Source organism: Malus domestica, chromosome 11 (genome assembly GCF_042453785.1).
Source record: "Malus domestica chromosome 11, GDT2T_hap1".
Lineage (NCBI taxonomy): Eukaryota > Viridiplantae > Streptophyta > Magnoliopsida > Rosales > Rosaceae > Malus > Malus domestica.
Genome location: NC_091671.1, coordinates 32740799 through 32765360, shown reverse-complemented (window position 1 = coordinate 32765360; position 24562 = coordinate 32740799). Strand labels below are relative to the sequence as shown.

The 24562-nt window shown below is 40.2% G+C and overlaps 2 protein-coding genes and 1 long non-coding RNA gene across 3 annotated transcripts; 2 read left to right on the top strand and 1 right to left on the bottom strand.

Moving 5' to 3' along the window:
* Nucleotides 1-546: 546 nt before the first annotated feature.
* Nucleotides 547-4726, bottom strand: LOC114819788 (uncharacterized). Its single transcript, XM_029089424.1, has 6 exons — nucleotides 4512-4726; nucleotides 4044-4371; nucleotides 2294-3595; nucleotides 2032-2155; nucleotides 1571-1836; nucleotides 547-1275 (listed from the first exon to the last, which is right to left on the bottom strand). The coding sequence occupies exons 1-6, from the start codon at nucleotides 4724-4726 to the stop codon at nucleotides 547-549; spliced, it is 2964 nt and encodes a 987-aa protein (XP_028945257.1).
* A 3016-nt stretch (nucleotides 4727-7742) lies between these two features.
* LOC103448605 (cyclic nucleotide-gated ion channel 4-like) lies at nucleotides 7743-14909 on the top strand. The gene is made up of 7 exons (XM_008387872.4): nucleotides 7743-8452; nucleotides 9798-10010; nucleotides 12604-12917; nucleotides 13050-13158; nucleotides 13340-13576; nucleotides 13758-13844; nucleotides 14205-14909. Exons 1-7 carry the CDS (start codon nucleotides 7856-7858, stop codon nucleotides 14721-14723), a joined length of 2076 nt encoding a protein of 691 aa, XP_008386094.3. The 5' UTR covers nucleotides 7743-7855; the 3' UTR covers nucleotides 14724-14909.
* An 838-nt stretch (nucleotides 14910-15747) lies between these two features.
* Nucleotides 15748-18195, top strand: LOC114821067 (uncharacterized). The gene is made up of 2 exons (XR_003768486.2): nucleotides 15748-15944; nucleotides 17877-18195. It is a non-coding gene; the product is annotated as an uncharacterized lncRNA (long non-coding RNA).
* The last annotated feature ends 6367 nt before the right edge of the window (nucleotides 18196-24562 follow it).

Below are 24562 nucleotides of genomic sequence, written 5' to 3'. Positions count from 1 at the left end.
CGCCAAAATTCCTAAAACATGTTGCGTTTCCTTTTGACCCCTTCTTGAGTATTTCAATTCCTATCACAAAAACGGGCTCATCCATATTCTTGAGTATTTCAATCAAATCAACTAATTTAACTTAGTTTAACTCATTCCTTGTACTGAGGGTATTGAATTACTAATTTTAATGTCCGATCCACATATTTTTTTTAATGGAGGAACAGCATGAATTGGAATGATTTCCTTTCTTCTTATACTCATTCTTGATCATTAAATATCTCATTAATGTGGTGGCTCTTAGCTGTTTATGGAGTAATACTTACATGCAACCTTGTTTATATACTCCCATGTATTTTTCTCCCTTTTCACATTTCACGTGACCAGAGAGACTAAGGCCATAGCCAATGAAATGCCAAATGGTGGGATATAGCTCACTTTCAACATCACGCACTAAATCTCTTACTAATTGATTTCTATCATATTGTGTATATAAATGAAACTCCGTAGGATCTCTTATAATAGTATCTCCTAAAATATTTTTTTTTCCCCGAAGATAGAAATATATTAGATACGAATAGAAAGGTTTACATCCTGGGCTAGGATATTAAACAAAAATTCAGGCCCAATACAGTCCCACCCAAATTCACGACCCTTATTGAAAACAAACTTAGCAACCGAGTGAGCAGCAACATTGCTCTCCCTAGGCACGTAAGAGAACGAAACTGACCTCAACCTACACGCTAGAACCTCAATATCACCAAGAATACATTCAAGACTGAAATCATGATCCAGTTCATGCCTAATCATCTGAATAATCACTTTGGCATCAGATTCAATAACAACATTATCATACCCATAGTCAATGCAAGCCATGAGGGCGGTCCTAATTGCAGCAGCTTCCCCAACAGCCGCGGAGTGACACAGCTCAACTCCTGATCCCCCTGCACCATGAAGTAATCCAGCAAAGTCGCGGCAGACCCAGCCCACCCCCGTGCGGAGGGTGGTCTTGCACCACGAGGCGTCAGTGTTGACCTTGAGGACCCCGAACGCCGGCTTCTCCCATCTACAAACCCCCCGGTCCAAAGAAGCGATCATCGGTCGACACCGAGGTTGTTTGCCCGCAGTCTCACTGAGCGTAGCGTCTCTGAATTCAGAGATGTTCCTGCTCCAGGCCTCCAAAAGCTCCAAGGGCTGCTGGTACACCCCATTAAAAACCACCTCATTTCTGTTTTTCCACAGTCTCCATAATCCAAAGGCAAACTCCTGCATGATCTCCTCCGCGTTGTCTCTCCCCTTGACCCGAGTCCAGAACAACTCCTAGCTAGATAGGAAGTCTGCTCCTGCCAGTTCAAAGGAATTCAACTGAAGCGAAGAGGAGAACCAGAACAGGTGGCTAAGGTGACATCGGAAGAATATATGAGTTTTCGACTCATCCATAGCACCACAAACTCGCACCAGGTGCATTTCCCCAAGGGTGTCCTAAAGTTCCGCCATTGTCCACTCTCATATGTCTCCGCTTCAGGTTACGTCGAACAGCCAGAGCGTTGTTACAACATCGCCAGATAAAAATTTTGATTTTGTTAGGTACCTTCAACTTCCAGATCAAGTTCCAAGCATAGCAATTTTTTGGCTTGTCGCTAGCAGACCCTCGGCCTTTCTTCCCCAAAGCACCATTTTCCATAAGGTTCATAGCCACTCCATACCCCGATCGAACCGAGTAAACCCTATTCGCGTTGTAATGCCACACCATCCGGTCCCGGCACCCAGTCTTGCTTAAGGGGATGCTTAAGATCGGTCCCACATCGTCCCGGTGAAAGCTTGCCAAAATCAGTTCACTTTTCCAAGAGCTGGACCCTGAATCAATTAACTCACTTACCAAAGTAGCTTGCAAGTTTACTAAAGGCATAACTCTAAAAGTAGAGGGCCTAGGAAACCACGAGTCCTCCCTAATATTGATGTAGGCCCCGTCCCCTACCCGCCACCGCAGGCCTTGTAGGAGCACCTTTCGGGCATCAAAAATGCCCTTCCAACCTCACGACGTGTTCCTACCCTTTCCCGCCTCAGTAAAACTCTTCCCAGGATAGTATTTTTCCTTCAGAACAATAGCGAGCAAAGACCCCGGATTCTGGATCAGCCGCCACCCAATCTTGGCGGGGAACGCCAGATTAAAACACTGGATATCCCTAAAGCCCAGCCCGCCAACTCATTTTTGTTTCATTAACCGCTCCCATGAGATCCAATGGACCCCCTTTCTCTGCTCGCTCCCTCTCCACCAGAAATTCCGGATAGCTTTCTCCAGGTCTCTACATACCCCAATGGGTAGTTTAAAACAGCTCATGGCATAGTTTGGCATCGCCATGGCCACTGCCTTGACAAGGACTTCCTTTCCTGCTTGACATAGAAATTGCTCAGCCCAACCTGTTAGCCGAGATTCAAGTCTGTCCCGCACCTCTTCAAAAACCACTCTTTTAGAGTGGCCAAAATCAGATTGCAGCCCAAGATACCTACCAAACCCAGTCTTGCATTGGATTCCCATGGTCCGGCCAATCTTTCTCCTCACCCTGTTCGAGGTCTTCCAGCCGAAGAAAATCAAGCTTTTGGACAGATTAACAGCTTGGCCCGAGCCACGGGCGTATGTCCGTAACACCTCAACGATGCCTCTCGCCTCCTCCACACTTGCATGACCGAATAACACCGAGTCATCCGCAAAAAACAGATGCGAGATCGGGGTCCCATTAGCCGACACACATAACCCGTGGAGGGCACCCCGCTCCATCCCTCTCCTAATGAGCATAGAAAGACCTTCCGTACAGAGCAGGAAGAGATAGGGAGATAGGGGGTCTCCTTGTCGCAGCCTTCGCTCCGACAGGACAAGCCCAGTCGGGTTCCCGTTTACTAGGATGCTGAAAGAGGCAGTGGAAATACACTCCTTAATCCAGTTGCAAAATAGAGGAGCGAACCCCAGTTTCGCCATCATGGATAAGAGGAACACCCACTTCACGCGGTCGTACGCCTTAGCCATGTCGAGCTTAATATCCATGCCAGTCTGATCACCTTTTTTTTTATGAAGTAGTGAGTGTATAAGCTCGTGCACCACCAAAATGTTGTCCTGAATTTGTTTCCCCGCCACAAAGGCAGATTGGTTGCCACAAATCACCTTTGGCATCACCATCTTTAGCCGGTTAGTGAGAACCTTGGCAATGACTTTGTAGATTACATTGCATAGTGCAATAGGCCGGTATTGCGTCATGTTCTTCGGGCACTTAACCTTAGGAATAAGCACAAGGTTAATATGATTCAGTTTCCTCATAATAGTACCAGAATGCCAGAAGGCTTTGACTATCTTGATCACATCCTTGCCCACTGTATCCCAATGATCCTGGTAAAAGCATCCAGAGTACCCGTCCGGACCCGGGGCCCTAATTGGAGGGATTTGGAAGACAGCCATTTTGATTTCCTCCTCAGACACCGCTGCCGTTAAGGCAAGGTTGTCCGCAGCAGACACACGTGGTGCCAGGCATTCCCTAAGCTCATCGATTTGCCCAGGCCTGCTCGACTTAAATAACTCCGCGAAATAAGAGGTAGCAATTGAGAAGATCACTGCTTCGTCCTCCTGCCACACTCAATTCACGTCCTCCAATCCCTTGATTTGGTTGAACCTCCTTCTTTTGAGAGTTTGGGCATGGAAGAACTTAGAATTTTTATCACCTTCCTTTAACCATTGGGCACGCGACTTCACCCTCCAGTAAGATTCTTCGTTTCGATGAGCGGCCCTGAGCTCACTCTCCTTCATCTTAACCACATCCGAGGCAAAATCGGTAGACATATAAGCCGTTCTAATCTCCTCTTTCAACTGCTCGATAACTTTCTTTGAGTTCCTTCCTCTCCCTCGATACCATTCCTTAAGCCTGTGCCTTAAGGCTTTCAGTTTTTCACAAAAGTGAAAGGCGTGTGACCCCCCATGTTTATCTCTTCATTCCTCTACCACCAGTTGCCGGCACTCCTCCATATTGCTCCATCGTGCATCATAAGAGAATTTCCTTCCCCCTCCATGCTTTCACTTTCTCCGTGGACAAAAATAGCAGAGCATGATCCGACCCTTCCAGAACCACGTGCCTGATTGTGTTCTCAGGGTAAAGGTCCTGCCAACCCATTGTAGCCAAACCCCTGTCCAGGCGCTGCTGAATAGGCTTCGCCTCTTGGTTGTTCCGCCACGTAAACGGATAGCCAACAAAACCCAAGTCCATGAGCTCATTTTGAGCCACAAACTCTCTAAAGTCTTGCATACTAGACATCGGTCTGTAGTTGCCCCCCTCTTTCTCATCATTACACAGAATGTCATTAAAATCCCCGATGAGAAGAGTCATTCCCTTATTGTTCCCAAGCCGCCTGCTCAAATACCCTTATTGATCCCGCCGTTTTTTCTCATCAGTACTAGCATAGATAGCAAACAAATACCAGTGACACTTCTTGAGCTTATCCCAAATTTTAACTTCAATAACAAAGTCCTCAGACATCATCAGAGTGACCTGGGAAACATCCCGCCAGAATACACAGAGGTCTCCCCCAATGTTTCTGGGTTCCACAGCGTGCATGTATTCTTGAGATACCCATACCGACTACTTTTATTCTTGGTTTCCAGCAAAACCACAATGTCAGGGGTGTGGAGCCGATTCTGCTTTAGCAGATTGTCAACTGTCAAGTCACCCCCGATACCCTGACAGTTCCAAGTGAGTAGCCTCATTTGGACTTGGGAGACCCTTCACGGCTGGTCTCCTCCGCCTCAACATATGACTCCCTACTTAGCTTAGATCTTTTAGGTTCCACACAGGGATTAACCTCATCATACTCCACCTCTCTGACACTTCTCTTTTTGCCTTTATTCTCGTTCATCACGGCTTCAATGATAGCTTCCAGCTCAAAAGGATCATCATCCGTAACCAAATCACACCCACTCACACACCCCCGATCTTCACTAGCTTTCCTCCGACTAACACTTACACTGTCCCCATCCTCACCAACGCCAGGCATAAGGTTAAGATCAAAGGTAGAGCCTCCATTCAGAGTCATACTGACCGTATCCACCCTTCCCTCCTGCTCGTAATGGTCGTTGAGTACCACGTGTTCTGCTCCCGCTGCCACCGCACCCTCTGGCCCAATTAAGCCTGCATCGAAAGCCAGTTCTCTCGTAGACCTCGCCTCTTCTTCAACTAGCCGTTGACATCGAATTTTTCCAGCAAGCACGTTGTCTCTGTGTCCCATTTTGTTAGACGACCACCTGGGCTTGCTTGGCGATGTAGCAGTGTCAATAACTTTCTCCTCCAACGGCGCGATGCACTCACTGTTGCTCTGAGATCTGCTAGCAAATTCCTGGGGTTGACATCCTATTCCTGACGCCGTCGAGGACCGCCCGGAGCGTCTACCACCACCCAGTTCATCGTTCCACCGCTCCGATCCACTCTGTCCACCATTTGACCCAAAGGATGCCCTATTCCTGGGTCCAGCTCCCAGTGGATTGCCTCTCAGGTCCGACACTGCATCGAACCCACTGAACGCAAAGGCCTCATTCCTCGTCTTGGTGCCATCTTCTGGATCTGTTCTTTCATCCAACGTTTCCTTGCAAATCCTAGTAGGGTGTCCTAGCTTTCCACAGATGAGACAGTAGTTAGGAAGCGATTCATACTTGAAATCAATCCAGATCTTGCCATCGTCGGGAAAGGTCACAAAGGTCCCTCTCATTAGGGGTTCGCGAACATTGAAGCCAATTTTCACCCGAATGAATCGTCCAATGCAGTCTCGGCTCCCAGTTTTGTCCACCGATCGAACCTCACCCATCAAACTACCTATTGTTTCAACTACCGCTTGGGTCATACTGAGCACCGGGACATTATGTAGCTGGACCCAGAACACTCATAGGAATAGGGGGGTCCATCGGTTCAGCCCCTTGTCCGTTCGATCTGCCACCAATACAAGGTCATTTTTGAACATCTAAGGCAGGTCAGCCTCAACCACCCGTTGCAGATCCCTTTTCCCCGCAAAAGTGAGCGAGGAATCTCCGATCTCGGATCTCCTTAATCGAGACCCCCTCACGTCCACGCCAGAGAGACATAAAACGGTCAACAAACACATCTCCTTTCACCACCTTAGCAGTGAGAACTTCTGCAATCAGGGTGTACTAAAACCCTAATAGAGCACCTTCGACATCCTTGCTCTCAATACACACGCCTCCCTGTTCTTTCTCAGACAGGATGAGGTTGGTCCCAAATCGTGTCCCCAACTCCTCTAGGTCCTCATTCGGACTTCCCCCAGCCATGGCGAGTCAGAAGAGCCGCACCCCACTCACCCCCAGTGGCCACCACCACGAGCGCCAACCACATGTACCTTTTCTACTTTCAGATCTCCACCAGATCCAGATCTCCTCACCTGGGCAGGCCGCCCACGAGCCGCCAGAGGAGCTACTTCGCTCACAGTTTCCCCAACTAATCGCGACAGCCGAGCCAAGTCCCCGGATTCGCAACCAGAGCTTCGAGAAAGAGGGGCTAACCGGTCAGATCTCGGACGACGCTTCGACTACAGGACGCGCTCGTCGGCGGAGCATCACACTCCTCCTTTTAAGGCACCACTTTTGTTTCTGCCCCATTTTCTCTATCTCCTAAAATATTTGATACATCCTATTATATTTCTTCTATTTTTAACATATCGGCCAGAGGGCGACCACCACGTGTAAGTAAGAGCTAAAATGTAGCTGGAGTTCATTCTATGTAGTGCACTGTGCACCATCTGTGATGCACCCGCGGATAATATAAGTCAAATTTCTTAGATCCAACTGTTGGAGATGATTGTATTATTATATTATGATTAATAAATCGCTGAAAATTTTTCTTCTTTTTTTCCCAAAGAACAACTAAGTTTTAGCAATGTTTATTTTCTATTGAAAAAATGTCATTTGAATTACACTATTATGAAAGAAAATGAATAAATCAGGTCTACTTAATTGAAATTGGAACTAAACTTAACATATACTTCACTTAATTATCGAAATAAAGAAGATACAAACAAAGGCACCTAGCATTTTTCCTTATTTAGGTAGAATGTACTCGTGATAGTTCAGCTCTTCAACTTGTGCTTGTATGCCTTAAAAAAATTGAGCAAATATTGTACTCATTTGGATGCTTAAAACAAAGTAAATAAATAAAAAGAGAACTAACGAAAAGTTTAAAAAAAAATTTTAATTTTAATAAAAAATGACAAATAAATGTGTAGTGAATAGTATAAAAAAAAGATAAAAATATGATTTTTCGTTAAAAATGAACAGTACTGAAAATATTTGGTTAAAACTTCCACAAATAAAATCATTCTGCCTCAATCCGAATTTTGCAAAGCAACATCAATGATAGTACCGTGTACAATGATGGTAAAATAATATATTTTTATATGAATAGAGTAATTGGTGATCGGTCAAACAAGTATATTGGAAATGGATCATCTTCGGATCTCTTCTATCTAATTCTCCTCATTAAATAATTAGGATTTTTGAAATTTAATTTAACGGTTAAAATTATTATAACTTTTAAAATGAACTTCTGTTCGTAGTCGTTAGATTAAATTTCAAGAATCCAAATTATTTGACGATGAATATTAGGGAGGAAGTATCGGAGAGAATCCTTGCCCACATCACCCTGTACAACTCAGAAATGATCCGGAGTGGATTTTAACTGGAGGGCAATCTGGTAATTTCAAAATAAAATTTGTCATCACCCACCTCTCCAATTATTGCTGTCCTTGAGGCGAATCCATACATCATTTCAAAGCTAGCAAAGCTGCTCATCAAAACGCATAAACTTAATTCCCACCCATCCCATTACTCACCACCATGCCTGGTGAGCACGAAATTTCTCAGACTTCTTCACGCATGCAACACTATATCTCCGACGAAGAATCGGAATCCGAAGATCACGAAGACCACGAGGTACGAGAAGACGACGAAGAAAGTGATGGAAGCAGTACATCTCATGGAGGAAATTTTGAGAACAACTGCTTGTACAACATGTGTTCGTTGCAGCGTCGGAGGAGGCCCGGTTGGTCGCTAGGCCAAGTTCTCGACCCGAGGGCAAAATGGATTCAAGAATGGAACAGGATTTTCCTCCTTGTGTGTGCATCGGGGCTCATCATAGACCCTCTCTTCTTCTATGCCTTGTCCATTAGCCAGAGCTGTATGTGTCTGTTTGTGGACGGGTGGCTTGCCATCACGGTGACCGTGCTCCGCTGCATGACGGACGTTCTGCACGTGTGGAACATGTGGTTGCAGCTGAAGATGGCCAAGCGCTACTCCTTCACTGCAATGGTTGGGGGGGATGGTGGAGGAGCCACTGGGCTGCGCGACACTAGTCCAAGGTCTGTAGCTCTCAAGTACTTGAAGTCAAAGAAGGGGTTTTTGTTTGACCTCTTTGTTATTCTCCCCATACCCCAGGTAAGATTAATTAATTAATTTTGGTTAGATGCTGTTAAAACACACAAAACTGACATAGTTACTTAGCATCTTCGAATCTAGATGGTCCCACACATAACGTTAAAACTTATCTCTATGACATGTGTGTGTGAGCTTAAGCGTGTGTGAGTTTAAGTGTCTGGGAATTTAGCATGTCTAAATATCAATAACACTAATTTTGTGGTGGATTTTTAAAGGTAATCGTTTACTACTCATCGTCATTAAATATCTTTTCTTTTTGCTGTCTTTGTTGTGATAATTGCCGTGGTTTCTCTCTATATATATTTGTCATTATCAAAGATATTTGGTCCGTTTGTTTAAGGTTTGTTGTAGAAAGGTGGCATTGAGAAATAAGAAGGTGACAGATGCATGCCAATAACTTGTTTTTATGCAATACAGCAAAAATGCACACGTATTTTGCAGGGAGGAAAGGTTGTAACATGTGAGTTAGCTATGTCATACTGTCATCTCTCTTCGTTCCAGAAAAGGGTATAGAGCACAGACAACGTAAAAGCATAAAACGGTTTTCTTTTCTTTTTTTGCAGAATATATTTTTGGACACCAATACATTTTTCTTTTTATTTATAACCCAAATTTGCGGTGTTGGCTAAAGCATTTGTTTTGGTTAAGGAATCTAGGGTCTTTGTTTTGATGATATTTTTTTTAAAGGCATGCTTGTGGCATTTAATCATTTATTTTTAATATATAATGAGAAGATAAGAAATTTCTTCCTATAAGAAGTGGGTTTATTATAATTATTTTTATTTTTCTTTTGTCAATTAAGTGGTTGGAGCACTTACTATATATACATTGCACTATTTTAAGGTGTAAGAGAATGATGTTTACTACTAAAGTTTGAAGTGATATTTTGAGAGACATTAATTCAAGAATATGCCCTAATTAAGAAACAATATGATAGCATCATGTAAAGGTAATAGTCCAGGTGTAATACTTGTGCATATAAAGTTTCTCCAAAAGATCATTGATGTTCACAAATGTGTTGAGTCTAACTAAACATGAATTCTCAATTTGTTGGAAGCAAGTGGTGGATTACCTTAGTGATTAGGGTCTTTCTCGTCAAGCTACTGCGTCATAGATTCAAACTCCCCCTTCTCTCCTTTCGTGTAGATTAGTGTAGAATTTCACTTGTATTAGAAATTATTTATGGAACAAATCAACATGAATATGCTCATTTTTCAGTACAGATAAAACATTTTCTGTGGACCTAATTTTTCATGCTGCTGTTACGAAAAAGAGAGGTTTTGTAGATTGAAACAAAATATTTAGCTAGCAAATTAAGAATTATTTTGCGAATATTCTATTTCAGATAATATTATGGGTGGTAATTCCTTCACTATTGGAGAGAGGATCGGTGACCGTAGTGATGACAGTGTTCTTGATGTTTTTCTTCCAATATCTCCCAAAGATCTATCACTCTGTCTGCCTCCTGCGTCGGATGCAAAATCTCTCTGGCTACATTTTTGGAACTGTTTGGTGGGGGATAGCCCTCAACTTGATTGCATATTTTGTCGCTGCCCATGTAAGTATACATCTTCCACAAATCCTTCAATCCCTCAACTTGATAGTTTGTTTTTATATAAGAAGAGTGCAACTAATTTCCTTTCTTAAGATGATTTAAGATGTTAGTGTTATATGATTTTGATATGTTATGTTGTTAGATTGTTGATTAGGTAAACTAATGCGTGGATATTCTAATGCTAACAGTTTGCCAATATAAAATACCAAAATAGAAAAGCACTATGTGTTATCATTTAAAACAATTTAAGTGTGACAGTTGCATAACGCTTTACATTCAAAAATGGTACATAAACGAACAATAATAATAATAATTATTAATAGATAGATAAATAAATACAATTAGTAATTTGATAACATTGTCCAGCACTGTGAACATACAGCAGAGTGACAAAAAAAAAATTGAGAAAAAGGATAAGGTGGCGCCCAAAATTTCCGACAAAAGAAATCATAACATATTCTTTTCAGGTAAAAAGGTATTGGAATCTTTGATGCCATGCAGGTCATTTAAAAGTCTTACGTCTAGGGTTTTCACTGGGTGGTTGATAGTTGTGACGTCCACTTCGACCCGACAATAAAGAGAAGGAAGAGACCAAGAAGATTAACATAATTCTACCCATGGCATGAATGATTAATCGAGAATCGAAAACAAGAAGCTTGGCCCAATCGTTCTACATGTGATTTGGAAAAGCGCTCTCACTGCCAAGAATGAGGGCAAAAAATTGGACCTTCTTTTTAAGCATTGTGTCACCCATTCATAAGAGATTTTTCTAGTATGCCAGAAATATGGTTTGATACACTAAATGTCATAATATAATTGATTAAAATTTTGATTAAAATATATTCAATTAATTGCATCTTAACATTTAATGTATCGAATCGTATTTACAGTACAATGAAATGGTTTTTCCCACTCATACTTCACATTGATAATTATTTCTAATCTTATAATCACATAACCACAGACTAACAAACATACATTTACCCCTTTAAGTTTGATGGTAATTGCAATCTCGTACAATATTTTTAAAACTTTTTAATTTCATACATTATTTAACATTTCATTTCAATTTTATACATTCGTTAAAAATTTTGTTAAGTTAACCGTTAACTGATGACGTGCCAGTCCATAAAGATAAAAAAATTCAAATAAATTAATTTAAAAAAGAGAATAAATAAATTTAAAAAAGAAAAAAGAACTTAATGCCAAGTGGGTCCCACCCCGTCCATCATGCCCCCCCCCCGCCCCTTCAAGGCTTCAATCACACTTCATCTAAGAAATGTCCGTAGCTTTCTTGTCCCCAGAACTCTCTGCCTCTTCGCTATGGAGTTGAAGCACAACCAATCCCAAATTCCAGTAAACAAAAATAATGAATCGTACCATGTTTGAACTCTGGATGAATCCTGCAAATAGAACTCGTCTGAGAATCCCAACAGGAATTTGGGGCCAATTCGGGAATTTAGGGTTTCAACTTTCAATTGATTTGGGGGTAATAGCTAGCTCTGAGAGAGAGTGGAGATGATGAGGCGATGCAAACGAAGGACGCAAAGAGGTTGCAGGAGATGAACTGAAAACATCGATGAAGGAGACGAAGCCGCGAAGGAGGTGATGTCTGGTAGGTTCTTCGTGGCCCAATGCTGCGCGAGAGATCGCGACGGCTCTAGCTTGATAGCGGGGAGGGAGAGCAGGAAGAGGAGGAGCGGGAGCACGGAGACGATCAGAGGTTGTACAAGACGGGGCTTGACGACGGCAGATGTAGATGCAATGAAACCGAGGAGACTGTGGGTTGCTTCCTCAAACCGAAGAGAGAGAGAGGTGGTCACCGATGATAGGAGGGTGAGGATGGTGTTTATCAGCGGTGGCTGTGAGGGAGGAGATGGGGAAGGAGGAAATGGGAAGTTAGAGTAGGATTGTAGGGGTGGACCCATTTTATTTTTAATTTATGTAAACAAATTTGACTACAACATCAGCAAAAATATAGGTTTTTTATTTACCACATCATTACTCAATGGTCAAATTAACTGTTTGATTAACGAATGTATGATGTTGTAATGAAATGTTAATTACTGTATAAAATTGAATTTTATTAGAAATATTGTATGATGTTGCAATTCTATCTAAACATGAAGTGGTATATTGTAATTTAGCCAACATATTGTGTCATTTTACACCCTTTCTTTTTCGCTTATAATATAATTGTTTTTTTTTTGTCCAAAAGGAGTGTTAGGAAGAGACAAAAGATGCGTACGTGATTAAGAATTTTTTTTTCTTAAACAAAAAGATTAAGAAATCTTTAGATTCTCTAATTATCTTCCGTGCTGATGTTGTTCCCCGGATATACCGGTGCAGATCCACCTCAAAAGTAGAAACATGTATAGCTTTTTTTTACAAAATTCAACTTTTCCCCTCAAAACATATTTTTTCTTGCCTATAACCCATCATATTATCCAAATAATAAAAGTTTTTATTGTGTCAACCATCTTATTATTTAGGGTTTTGGGTTTAGAGAATTAAGCTGCTAATTTGCGACAGGAGAGACTTGATTTAAATATTTTTAATTATCTTTCTCTGTCTATGATCTGATGTTAATTTGCAGGCTGCAGGAGCATGTTGGTACTTGTTAGGAATTCAACGGGCAGAGAAATGCTTGAAAGAGCAATGCAGAGAATCAAGTGGATGCGGCCTCAGAATACTAGCTTGCAAAGACCCTATTTACTACGGAGCAACAAACACTCTCAGAGACACTGCGAGACTTGCCTGGGCGGAGAACAGAAAAGCACGGTCGACGTGCTTAGACAATGCCGATCATTACGATTATGGAGCTTATTCATGGACTGTTCAGCTTGTTACAAACGATAGCCGATTGGAAAAAATACTTTTTCCCATCTTTTGGGGCCTAATGACTCTCAGGTACTATTCATTTTCACCTCTTTTTCCCACCCATTCTTAATTATTTTATGTTGTTGTATTGTTTTAGCTTTTGATTACCTTCAGTCTTTGTGTTAAGTGTTAGATGATTGAATTTTATTTAATTATGTGCAGCACCTTCGGAAACTTGGAAAGCTCAACTGAGTGGTTGGAGGTTGTTTTCAACATCATTGTTCTAACTAGTGGGCTGCTTTTGGTCACCATGTTGATAGGAAACATAAAGGTAAAGAACTTTGCAAGATTTTTTAGGACCACTCATTTAGACATGATATTGTTTAGTCAAGAGTCTTTATTTATATTCTAATAACATAACATGTCAAACTGTCTTATATAAGAAAATTCGAGACGTTCAAGAGGGATTCATGGTTAATGCTCTTTCTTTTGAGTACTGTACGTGTGTACAGGTGTTTTTGCATGCGACAACATCTAAGAAACAAGCAATGCAATTGAAGATGAGAAACATAGAGTGGTGGATGAGGAAGAGGCATTTACCTCAGGGGTTTAGACAGCGAGTGCGAAACTACGAGCGCCAGAGATGGGCCGCCATGCGTGGCGTAGATGAATGTGAGATGATCAGAAACCTCCCTGAGGGCCTCAGGAGGGACATCAAGTATCATCTATGCTTGGACTTAGTAAGACAAGTATGTTTCTATACACACTTCTAATCTATTCACTTTAGTCAAATAATGGTTAGGGCCAGCCTCCAAATAACTAGAGTTGGGCAGTTCTAAGTACAAAATTACAAACATTACAAGAGAGGTACATAGTAGATTAATATGAATACTATCTAGCTAATTCCTTAGTTATTGAAACTTGTTTCAGGTGCCATTGTTCCAACATATGGATGATCTGGTTCTTGAGAATATTTGTGACCGTGTGAAGTCTCTTATATTCCCAAAAGGAGAAACAGTGAGTTACCAACCGATATGCCTATTCTTTTACTATAACAGTACCCGTGGCATATGACTATTTATCTAGTAAAACTCAGTCTTCACTTTGTTAGAGCAGGTTCTGAGTTCAAATCTCATGGACTAATTGTTGATTAAAAAGAGCCGTGACAATACTTGTGGACCTTATAGTTTTATGTGCAACTTAGGCCACATTCACAGCAACAGACGTTCGATTCTAGTTTTACTCTATTACATGCTCATTAAATGATAACTTTCAAAGTAAAATATGGTAGCAATAGTACATAGAATAAAATTGCTAGTCCTGCTTTTTCTTTCTGCAATTCAAATTTTAACAGCGACCTTTATGAGCTTCATACAGATAACTAGAGAAGGAGATCCAGTTCAAAGAATGCTGTTTGTAGTAAGGGGTCACCTTCAAAGCAGTCAAGTGCTCAGAGATGGTGTGAAAAGTTGCTGCATGTTAGGCCCTGGCAACTTCAGCGGCGATGAGCTTTTGTCATGGTGTCTCAGAAGGCCCTTTATAGAAAGACTACCACCATCTTCCTCCACATTAGTCACTCTTGAAACCACAGAGGCATTTAGCCTTGAAGCTGAGGATGTCAAATACGTGACTCAACATTTTCGGTACACATTTGTGAACGAAAAGGTTAAGAGAAGTGCAAGGTACTACTCACCCGGTTGGAGGACTTGGGCTGCTGTGGCAATTCAGTTGGCTTGGAGGAGGTACAAGCACCGGTTAACGCTGACTTCGTTGTCGTTTATAAGGCCTAGGAGACCTCTATCAAGGTGTTCTTCACTGGGAGAGGACAGGCTCAGATTGTATACGGCCCTGTTGACGTCTCCAAAGCCAAATGATCAAGATGACTTTTTTGATTGATTATAGAGATCAGTCAAAGGCTGTGTGCATTGTGAACTTTGGTTATGTTTTAATGTCTCAATTTTGTATATATAGAACAAGGGGAAGACATGATATTAGTGATTTCTTGGGTAATTATTAAGTAGAATTATGAGAATGTAAGTGGCAGTAATACTAGTGAAATATAAATGATTGCTTTTATCTAGACATCTAAAATCTCTATTAGCATATATATTCTCTTTAACCAAAGGGATACATAACACCACATAAACAACATTCTTCAGTCTTTAGCTGTCACTCCAGACCAGGTGTAGGCATCATTAGTTCTAGTTATCCACTAGCATGCACACTTAATAGTTAATTAGTACTGCCTCTCGCTTAAACATTAAGGCCTCTCATTTGGCGTACGTGTAGAATTGGTTTCAATTGAACAACTCACTAGATTCGATATATGTAGGAAGAAATGAATGTCAACTTTTAAATTATGTTCAAGCTTAAAGGTGGAAGATGGATTAGTCATTGTGAGGGAAAGCTGTCCCTTCTAATTCTCCACAAAATGGTACGATTAGAAGTGATAGCTTTCCTTCATGATTAATCATGATTAATCATTCTTCTACCTTCATCAAAGACAAATTAATGTAAACTTATCCAAAATCTAAAATTTTGATGTCGGCATTAATTTTTCCTTAGGAACTGCAGAATTTACACCAAACAAGGCCTAAAGAAGGCCTAATGTATTGGATATGTACATCATAATTAATAGGGAACTTTAACGAAAAGCACCCGGTACTGTTCACTTTAACGAAAAACCACATTTTTACACTAAAAAGTCAATCCTGGTACTATTCACTTTACCCTTTATTTTGTCCTTATCATTAAAACTCAAAGTTTTCAAGCCCTTTTCATTAGTTTTCCTTAATTAATATTGTCCATATCAGACATGCCACGTCAGCAGTATTGACACATAAACTGTGGCTTATGTCCTAAGCTACCTAAGCTGAATATTAGTGTATAAATACTCTTTCTCTCTCATTTGTAGAAAGATAAGTTCAATTGTAATTACTGTTTTCTCTAGTGAAATACTTCTTAGCTTCCTTTCTTCTCTCTTAATTTTTCTCTGAATCCTTGATTTCTCTGTTTCTTGATTCTCTATTGTGAGTGTTAATATGGTATTGAGAGCCAGTATCGCTTGCGTGGCTGATGCTGGATTCTTCTTATGCTGTTAACTTCACTGGAAAAGAGGTGATATGGTTCTTTCTCTGTAGTCGAAATTACAACATTTCTGTTTGATTTCATGAAGGCTGATGCCATATATGTTTGAGTTCTTGTAATATTGATTGAAAATTGTTTGAAGGCCGATGCCATAATTGTGCTCAATTTTATGAGTTTAATGAATTGAGTGAAAACCGATGCCATACGAAGTTGTTGACTTCGGAAGATTTTTGTATACATATATATAAGAATTGATTCTTGTTCAGTTTTTGGTAATTTTACACAGTTGTTGAGTGAAATTTCATCTGGGTAATTTTCTAGCCATCTGGGTTCTTGATCTATTTCTTGATTTGTGGTATTACAAAGATTGTTTGTGATCATCATGTCTACTACTGTGAAGATTGAAAGTCTGCTTGGTATGCTTACAAGTAAGCTTAGTCATGAAAACTTTATCAAATGGAGTTTTCAATTTTGTTTTGTACTTCGTGGATATGATCTTCTTGCTCATTTCACTGGAAAGTTGATTTGTCCTCCAAAGTTTGTTCTTACACCTGAATATGGGGTTACCAAAGAAATTAGTACTGCATATAAAGACTGGGTTAAGGAAGATATGGCTTTGTTAAGTCTGTTGATTGCTACTTTAAGTAATGATGCTATTGAACATGTTGTTGGTTGTAAAAGATCGTATGAGGCCTGGACTGCATTACAAGATCGTTATATGGATGTGTCTAGTACTAGTGTTAATCACTTAAAAGATGAGCTTCATACTTTGCAAAAGGATAATGATACAATTGACAAATATATATTGAGATTGAAAGCACTTAAAGATCAGTTACAAGCAGCTGGGGAAAAAGTTTCTGATAATGATCTGATTATTGCTGCCTTGTCTGGTCTACCCTCTGATTATGATATGATTAGGATTGTAATCTTGGCTAGGGATACTCTTATTACAATTGGTGGGTGCTGAGAAGAGTGTTGAGGCTAGAATGAAATCTCTAGTACATAGTATGACTGTTATGTATGTTAATGGTCTTACTCAGGGTGGTGTTGAAAATTCTTCTAGTTCTAGTTCTTCCTCACAGTCTTCACAGGGATATCATGATGGAAATAAATCTTCATCTAATGTTGGTTATCAATCTCCCTCTTAGGGTGTTTTTCAATCTATTGGAACTAATTTTTTAGTCTCAACAGAATTCTGGTCAAGGTTCTAGGTCTTATAACAATAACTCTTATAGGCCTAGAGGTAATGATGGATACAAGCCTCGATTCAATGGTGCTCGAAATGGAAATTCATGGCAACCTTGATTTGGTAATTCTAATAATAGGTATGAACCTATTCCTGAATGTCAGATTTGTTCTCGAAAGGGTCACACTACAGTGACTTGTCTGTATAGAAATGAAACCAATAGGAAGCCTATTCTAGAATGTCAAATTTGTGGAAAACGAGGCCATATAGCTATTAATTACAAGCACAGAGGCAATTATTCTTACCAAGGGAATCAACCTCCTCTATCTCTCTGCTAACTATGCATATTAGGGTTTTCAATAAGTTCTTTGACCTCAACCACCAATGTTTTCACCTCTTAATCAATATGTTGTTCAAGCAAATGGAGCAACATCTTCTGGTCAAGCAAATTTCATAGCAATGAATGCTCAAAACCCTTATGAATTTGTTGTAGGAGATTCTTGGATTCTTAACACAGGAGCATCTCATCATATGAGTCCTGATGTCACATTACTTTCAAGAGCTACTCCATATGGAAAATAGTTATGGGAAATAATGAAGGTTTGATAATTAAACATAGTGGCAATGGAACTTTATAGACTCCATCGCATTCTTTATTTCATAAGAATATTTTGCATGTTCCTATGTTGACTATAAATCTGTTATCTATGAAGAAGTTATGCAAAGATAATCATAGTTGGTTTATATGTAATGAATAACAGTTTTTTTTGTGCAAGACAAGGTAACAGGGGTGATACTTCATCAAGGAAAGAGTAGCAATAATGAACTGTTCAAAGTTCCTGTATATATTTTTCCTACATTGTTGAATAAAGGTGGTTTGTCTTTTGCTTTCTTGGGGCATGCAGTGAGGAGTACCCTGTGGCATCAAAGGCTTGGGCACCCTTCTAATAAGGTGTTGACTACTATGCTAAGAGATTCTAAAAATTCTTGTATTACAGATGATCATGTGAAAGTTTGTACACATTGTCTAGATGGAAAGATGAGTATGATTCATTTTCCTGAGTGATTAGATAAGATTGAGGTTCATTTTCATAAGATTCACACAGATGTGTGGGGGCCTTCACCAACTATGTCTCTTAAGGGCTTTAGATATTATGTGTCTTTTATAGATGAAGCCACTAGGATTGTATGGATTTACCTTTTAATCAATAAGTTGAAGTTTTTGGAACATTTCTAAAATTTTGTGCTTATGTTCAGAACTAATTTCATATTCGAATTAAGATTTTACAATTTGATGGTGGTGGAGAGTTTATGAGTAATGCATTTCAGAGTTATCTTTCTACCAATGAAATTATGCATTTTTTTTCATGTTATTACACCCCACAGCAAAACGGATTGGCAGAAAGGAAACAACAGCACTTAATTGAGACTTCCATCACTTTGTTATATGTTGCCAAGTTACCACAGAAATTTTGGTATCATGCAATGGCACATGCTGTGTTCCTGATTAATCGGATGCCTTGTAAGACATTCAAGATGGAGTCTTCCTTTTGGATAGTATTTGGTAAGACTCCTAATTTGTCTTTTGTCAAGATATTTGGTTATGCCATTTATCCATATCTTAGGCCATACAATATCAACAAACTACAAACCAAGTCCATGCATTGTATGTTTCTTGGTTATTCTTATGGATATAATGGTGCTCTTTGTTACAATGTTTTGACATATAAGATTATGGTGTCTCACAATATAATATATGATGAAAGTTTTTTTTTCCTATCTGGATTTGGTTAGAACTTCTACTTCCTCTCAATCATGTTCAAGTACTAGTACACAGTTAAGACCAATTGTTGTTCGGTTGTCTACTTCTGCTTCACAGTCACATGTACCTGCTCACAGTAATTTCATTGGTTCTCGTAGTTCACTCTCCAATACCACTGCGTTCAGTAATTCTCAATCTTCAAATGTACAAGAATCAGTATCCCCAGTTCATCTTAACAGTTCTAATGCTACTATTTCCACATCACCTGCAATGTTGCCTGTCCTTGACTCTGGTCAGTTAGAAATTGTTTTGCCCAAAAAACATTCATCTTCATCACATACATCATTGGTCCTACCTGTATTAAGTGGAATTCAGACAAGATTGAGAATTGGAACCATATCCAGACAAGATTACACTGCATTCACTACAACTTTTCCAAAAATTCAGCCTTTAATTTTGATTGATGACAATCATTTTTTGGGGGGGGGGGGGTTTACTTTTCTAGCTAATATCACTGATTCATTTGAGCCTTCTACTTTCAAGCAAGCTTCACAAATTCCTCACTGGCAAGTGGCTATGCAAGAAGAATTTGATAAACTACAAACTCAAGGTACTTGGGTTCTTGTTCCTTCTACTGCTGAAAAAAATTTCATTGGCAGTAAATGGGTTTACAAAATCAAACGAAATTATGATGGTTCAATATCTCGATATAAAGCCCGATTGGTTGCTCAAGGGTTTAGTTAAGAAAAGGGACTATAGTGAAAACGTTAGTCCAGTAGTAAGGCATACCATAGAAAGGCTAGTTCTAGTTCTTGTTGCCATTCATCATTGAGATTTAAGACAATTAGATGTTAAAAACGCATTCCTTCATGGAGAATTACAAGAAGAGGTTTACATGAAGCAACCTCAGGGGTTTGTCAACTCTAGTTGTCCTTCTCATGTTGGTAAACTAGTTATCTTACTGTTTTATGTCGACGATATCATCATCACTGGTTCAAATCCTACAGTGATTCAATATGTCATCAATACTCTTCATGCAGTGTTTGATCTTAAAGATATGGGAAAATTAGCCTATTTCCTTGGTCTTCAGGTTTCTTATAAATCAAATGGGGATATATTTGTGAATCAGTCTAAATATGTCAAATATCTTATTCATAAGGCTACCATGGATGACTGCAAACCATGTTCAACCTCGTGCAAGCCTCGTAATCAAGTTCTAACTACTAAGGGTATCTTGTTGCCTGATCCTACTCTATATTGAAGTTTTTAGGAGGTTTACAATACCATACTTTCACGAGACCCGATATTGCATTTGCAGTTAAGACAGTATGTCAGTATATGAGTACACCAACTGATGTCCATTTTGGAGTGGTTAAACAGATCTTGCGATTTTTACAAGGAACAACAAAATGTGGCTCGAACTTTACTGCAACATCATCGTTGTCTCTTAATGCATATAGTGACTCAGATTGGGTGGCTGACTTGAACACCAAGAGATTTATTACTGGTTATGTGGTATTCTTAGGTGATAACCCGATTTCATGGCAATCCAAGAAACAAGCATCTGTTTCTAGGAGTTCTACGGAGGTAGAATATAGCTGACGTATCTTGGAATTGTTTGTTACTTAAAGATCTTCATGAAGTTTTGGTGTCTCCTCCACTTATTCATTGTGACAACCCACATGTTATTCCATTGAGCTTGAATCTTGTTCAACATTCTCGGATTAAGCATTTAGAAACTGATGTACATTTTGTTCGATAGCGTTGACACTTATCACATGAGCGAGATATTCTGATGGCATCTCAGTGGAGTGTTGGCTAGTAATATCTTTGGTGAAAAGCCTTGTGTGCTAGAGATCAAGATCTAGCATGATCTCCGCAGACTCCTTCATGTATTTTCCGAAGGACAATTTCCGCCTCTGCGGGCGTAAGGCATCTTAGGTATGGTAGGTTAAAACCCCGCTTGTAGAGTTGGTCATTAATGATCAAGTAATGGGTAGCCTTGTATCGAATCTACTTAGCTTGGACTTTGTCATTTGGAAGGGTGCCATGAGCAAGGAATCTATAAATTGGGGTAATCCAACTATCACCCTGTTATAAGTTGCACACTTCCGCAGCCATAGTGCTTGGTGCTGCCAACAATTCGACCTGCATTTTTCTCCCAATCTTGTCTTTCACTGTTGAGGCGAGGCGATCCAAAGCATCTGCATGACTATTTGCCGCTCGAGGAATTTGGGTGATCTGGTAGTCTTGAGCAATAATTATGTTTGTGCCAGATATACTGCCATGGAGCTATCCTTAGCGTCAAAGTTGTTGGTGACCTGGTTAACCACCAATTGGGAGTCACTAAAGATATCAAATTGTTTAACCCCAAGGTGTTTGGCCAAACGTAAGCCTGCTAGGAGGGCTTCATATTTGGCCTCATTGTTTGACGCCTTGAATTTGAAACGAAGAGCATACTCCATCGCCACTTTGTCAGGGGTCGTAAGGACTAGTCCTGCTCCACAACCCTGTTGGTTGGACGAGCCATCAACATATAAACTCCATGATGGGGCTGTTGGTTCTATTTTCTGAGCTTCCGAGGGTAATGAAACTACTTTTTTAGGCGTAGAAACAATGTCAACATGATATGTGAAGTCAGTGATGAAGTCTGCCACTGCTTGGCCCTTCTCAGCTGGCTTTGGTTGGTAGGATGACACGCCCCGACCCTAATATTCCTCGAATACCAGGATAGACACGTGCTAGCCGACACCCGAGGGTGACGAAAGCCATTAATTGATACAAAAGCTAAGAATAAGAAATAAATAAGGGTTATGAATTTAAAATACAATGAATTAATAATTTAGGAACGTGTTCAGAGCATACAACTAACTAGAGTTCTAAAAGAATTAATATAAAATTGAATAAATAAAAGGATGTGGGTCCTACACCGAGATGACTCGAATATGCCAATGCGAAAGCGTTGACGTCGGGATCGTATGCCTCGATTCTAAATCCTGAAAGGGGGCGCAAAACAAGGGTGAGGGGACCAAGTTCATATATATACATAATACAAAAACAGTTATGAACATACTAACCTCCAGGTTTATATATAATGAAAACTACTAACATAATAAGTGATAGGGTTTTTGAAACTCTAGCATGCCATAAAACATCTCGACAGGTATAACGCGGAAAAACATCTTATAAATCATCGCGTGTATCATCTCGTAGATCATCTCGTAAACGTGGTGTGCTGCTAATAAGATCACTGAATAATAATATAACTCCCTACCCTATGCCAACACTGGTTTCTGTGCCTGTAGCCAGAGATTACCAACTCCCGGCCCAATGACTTCTCAGTGTCCCTCAGCCCGTAGCTAGGGATTATTTCTCCCAACCTATCTGCCAACACCAGATCCCCGCCCCAGGCGGCATAGTGTCCACTAGATACGCATAAATAGTTACACCTCTAAAAAATAACCACTTCATAGTATAAAGTCATCCATCGTCTATACCATAAAGAGGGGTTTCTAAAACATGTTCTAGCATCCTATCGTCATCCATCATATAGTCTACCAGTTCATGGTTTTTATAGAAAATACGATATATTAAAATATAGCTCAATATAGGCTAACAATTAATTTCTCACAAAAAACACGATACGAAAATCAACATATTCAATAAACATGCTTAACATAAAATCAAAACATAAACTCGTAAGGCATGCTATTCATTTATGCAATTGAACTATAAAATCATGTAATTTTAGAAGGGATCCACTCACAGTACTTCGCCGTCGAAAAGTCATGCAGCTAGCGAAGACAGAAACGCCATTATAATTGCCCCTAAGCACATAAAGAGTCCAATAAATAAAACTATATAATAGCAATTGAATTTGGGAAAACGGACATTGGAAACGGATTCAGAACGTCGAATTACCCTAAGAAGGGTCCTGGATAAATTTCGTAAAATGTCAACAGAATATCCTTAGAATACTCCAAAGAATATTTCCTGGCGGAATATTCCACATAAAGGGTTTGGGTTTAGCCAATTATGTGGGCTAGGTTTAAAGGAGAGGGCTTAGGGCCCTGGTTAAAAAGGCCCGAAGGCCTTAAGCCTAAGGGTTTTGGGTTTCTAGATAAAAAGGCTTAGGGCCTTAGCTAATTTGGCCCAAAGACCTTTAACTTACAACAATTAAAAAAAATAAATAATAAAATTGAAATGGGTTTTGGGTTGGGCTCGGCAGGAAAGGCCCAAAGGCCTTAGGTTGGTGGGTCGCCGGATTCAATAGGGAGGAGAAGGCCGGATTTCGGCCGGAGAATTCCTAAGCTCCTATGGAGCTCAAAAAACAACCAAAACATGTCATTCAATATACCAAATTGAAGCCCCAAAGGTAAGGAATCGAAATATACCCTTGGTTCCCATCATCGTGGCCGGAGTTGGCTGGAAAATGGCCTGGAAGGCACGGGTTCACTGAGAAAACTAGGCTTTTCGCCAGAATTTCTGGGCAACGTTTAAACATCAATAACTTTGTCAATACTCAACAAAATCAAGTGAAAAAAACGAAAGTTATAGTTCTCGAAGAGACGAAGAGAATGGTACCTGGCACAACGTCTAAATCACCGTGGTTTGGCCGGAAAATGCCTCGAAAGCCACAGAGGTCGCCAAAAACTAGGTAAGATTCAAATGAGTATAACTTCTTCAATACTCAACGAAATCGGGTGAAACAAAAAGGAAAGTTGTAGTACTCAACGATACAAAGAGATTGATACCTTGCATGTTGGCCAACTTACCGTGATTTGGCCAAAAACTACCTCGAAAGTGGCGGTCTGCGTTGGAGCTTGTGTACGGAGCTTCATGATTCGACTTCCAAGATGCCAAGGCTATGGTTAAGTCCGTAGCGACGAGATAAAGACGATGGGGATGCTTGTTGGTAAGAAAAGCCCTCAGAGGGGTTGAGATAGATAGAGCAAAGAGAATCTAAGGGAGAGTGAGGGAGAAGTGAGAAAGAGGAAGACTTTTCAGAAAAATAAAAGAAAAAAGAAAGGGAACCGGGGGACAAAACAGGGGGTGGGCCCTTTGGGCACACCATTTAAGATCTAAAAACCATTTTAAAAGCAAGATAAACTCAAACTTAGTGAAAATACAATTTAAATTAAAGGTGGGTGTAACATAGAAGATGTCAAACTCACCCAATGTTATTGCCCATTTTATCATTTGCCCCGAAATGTCAGGACTTTGGAGTATATGTCGAAGAGGATGATTGGTAAGCACGATGATGGAGTGTGCTTGGAAGTAAGGGCGAAGTTTTCGAGCAGACATGACCAATGCTAGAGCTAATTTCTCAATGTTGGAATATCGTGTCTCTGCATCTTGTAAGGCCTTGCTAGCATAGTAGACATGCCGTTTGACATTACCATCCTTTCGAATGACAACGGAACTTACTACTGAAGCTGATACCGACAGATAGATAATGAGAGTGTCACCAACCTCAGGTTTAGAGAGCAGAGGGGCTTTACTCATATAGTCTTTGAGGTTCTTGAATGCCTCGGCACATTCATCAATCTATGTAATGTACTTCTTACTTCCCTTAAGTGCTTTGAAAAAGGGAGCACATCTATCTGTGGCCTTAGAGATGAACCTAATTAAGACTGCCACCTTGCCAGTAAGGCTCTGGATATCTTTTGAAGTTATCGGTTCCTTCATGTCGAGGATTGC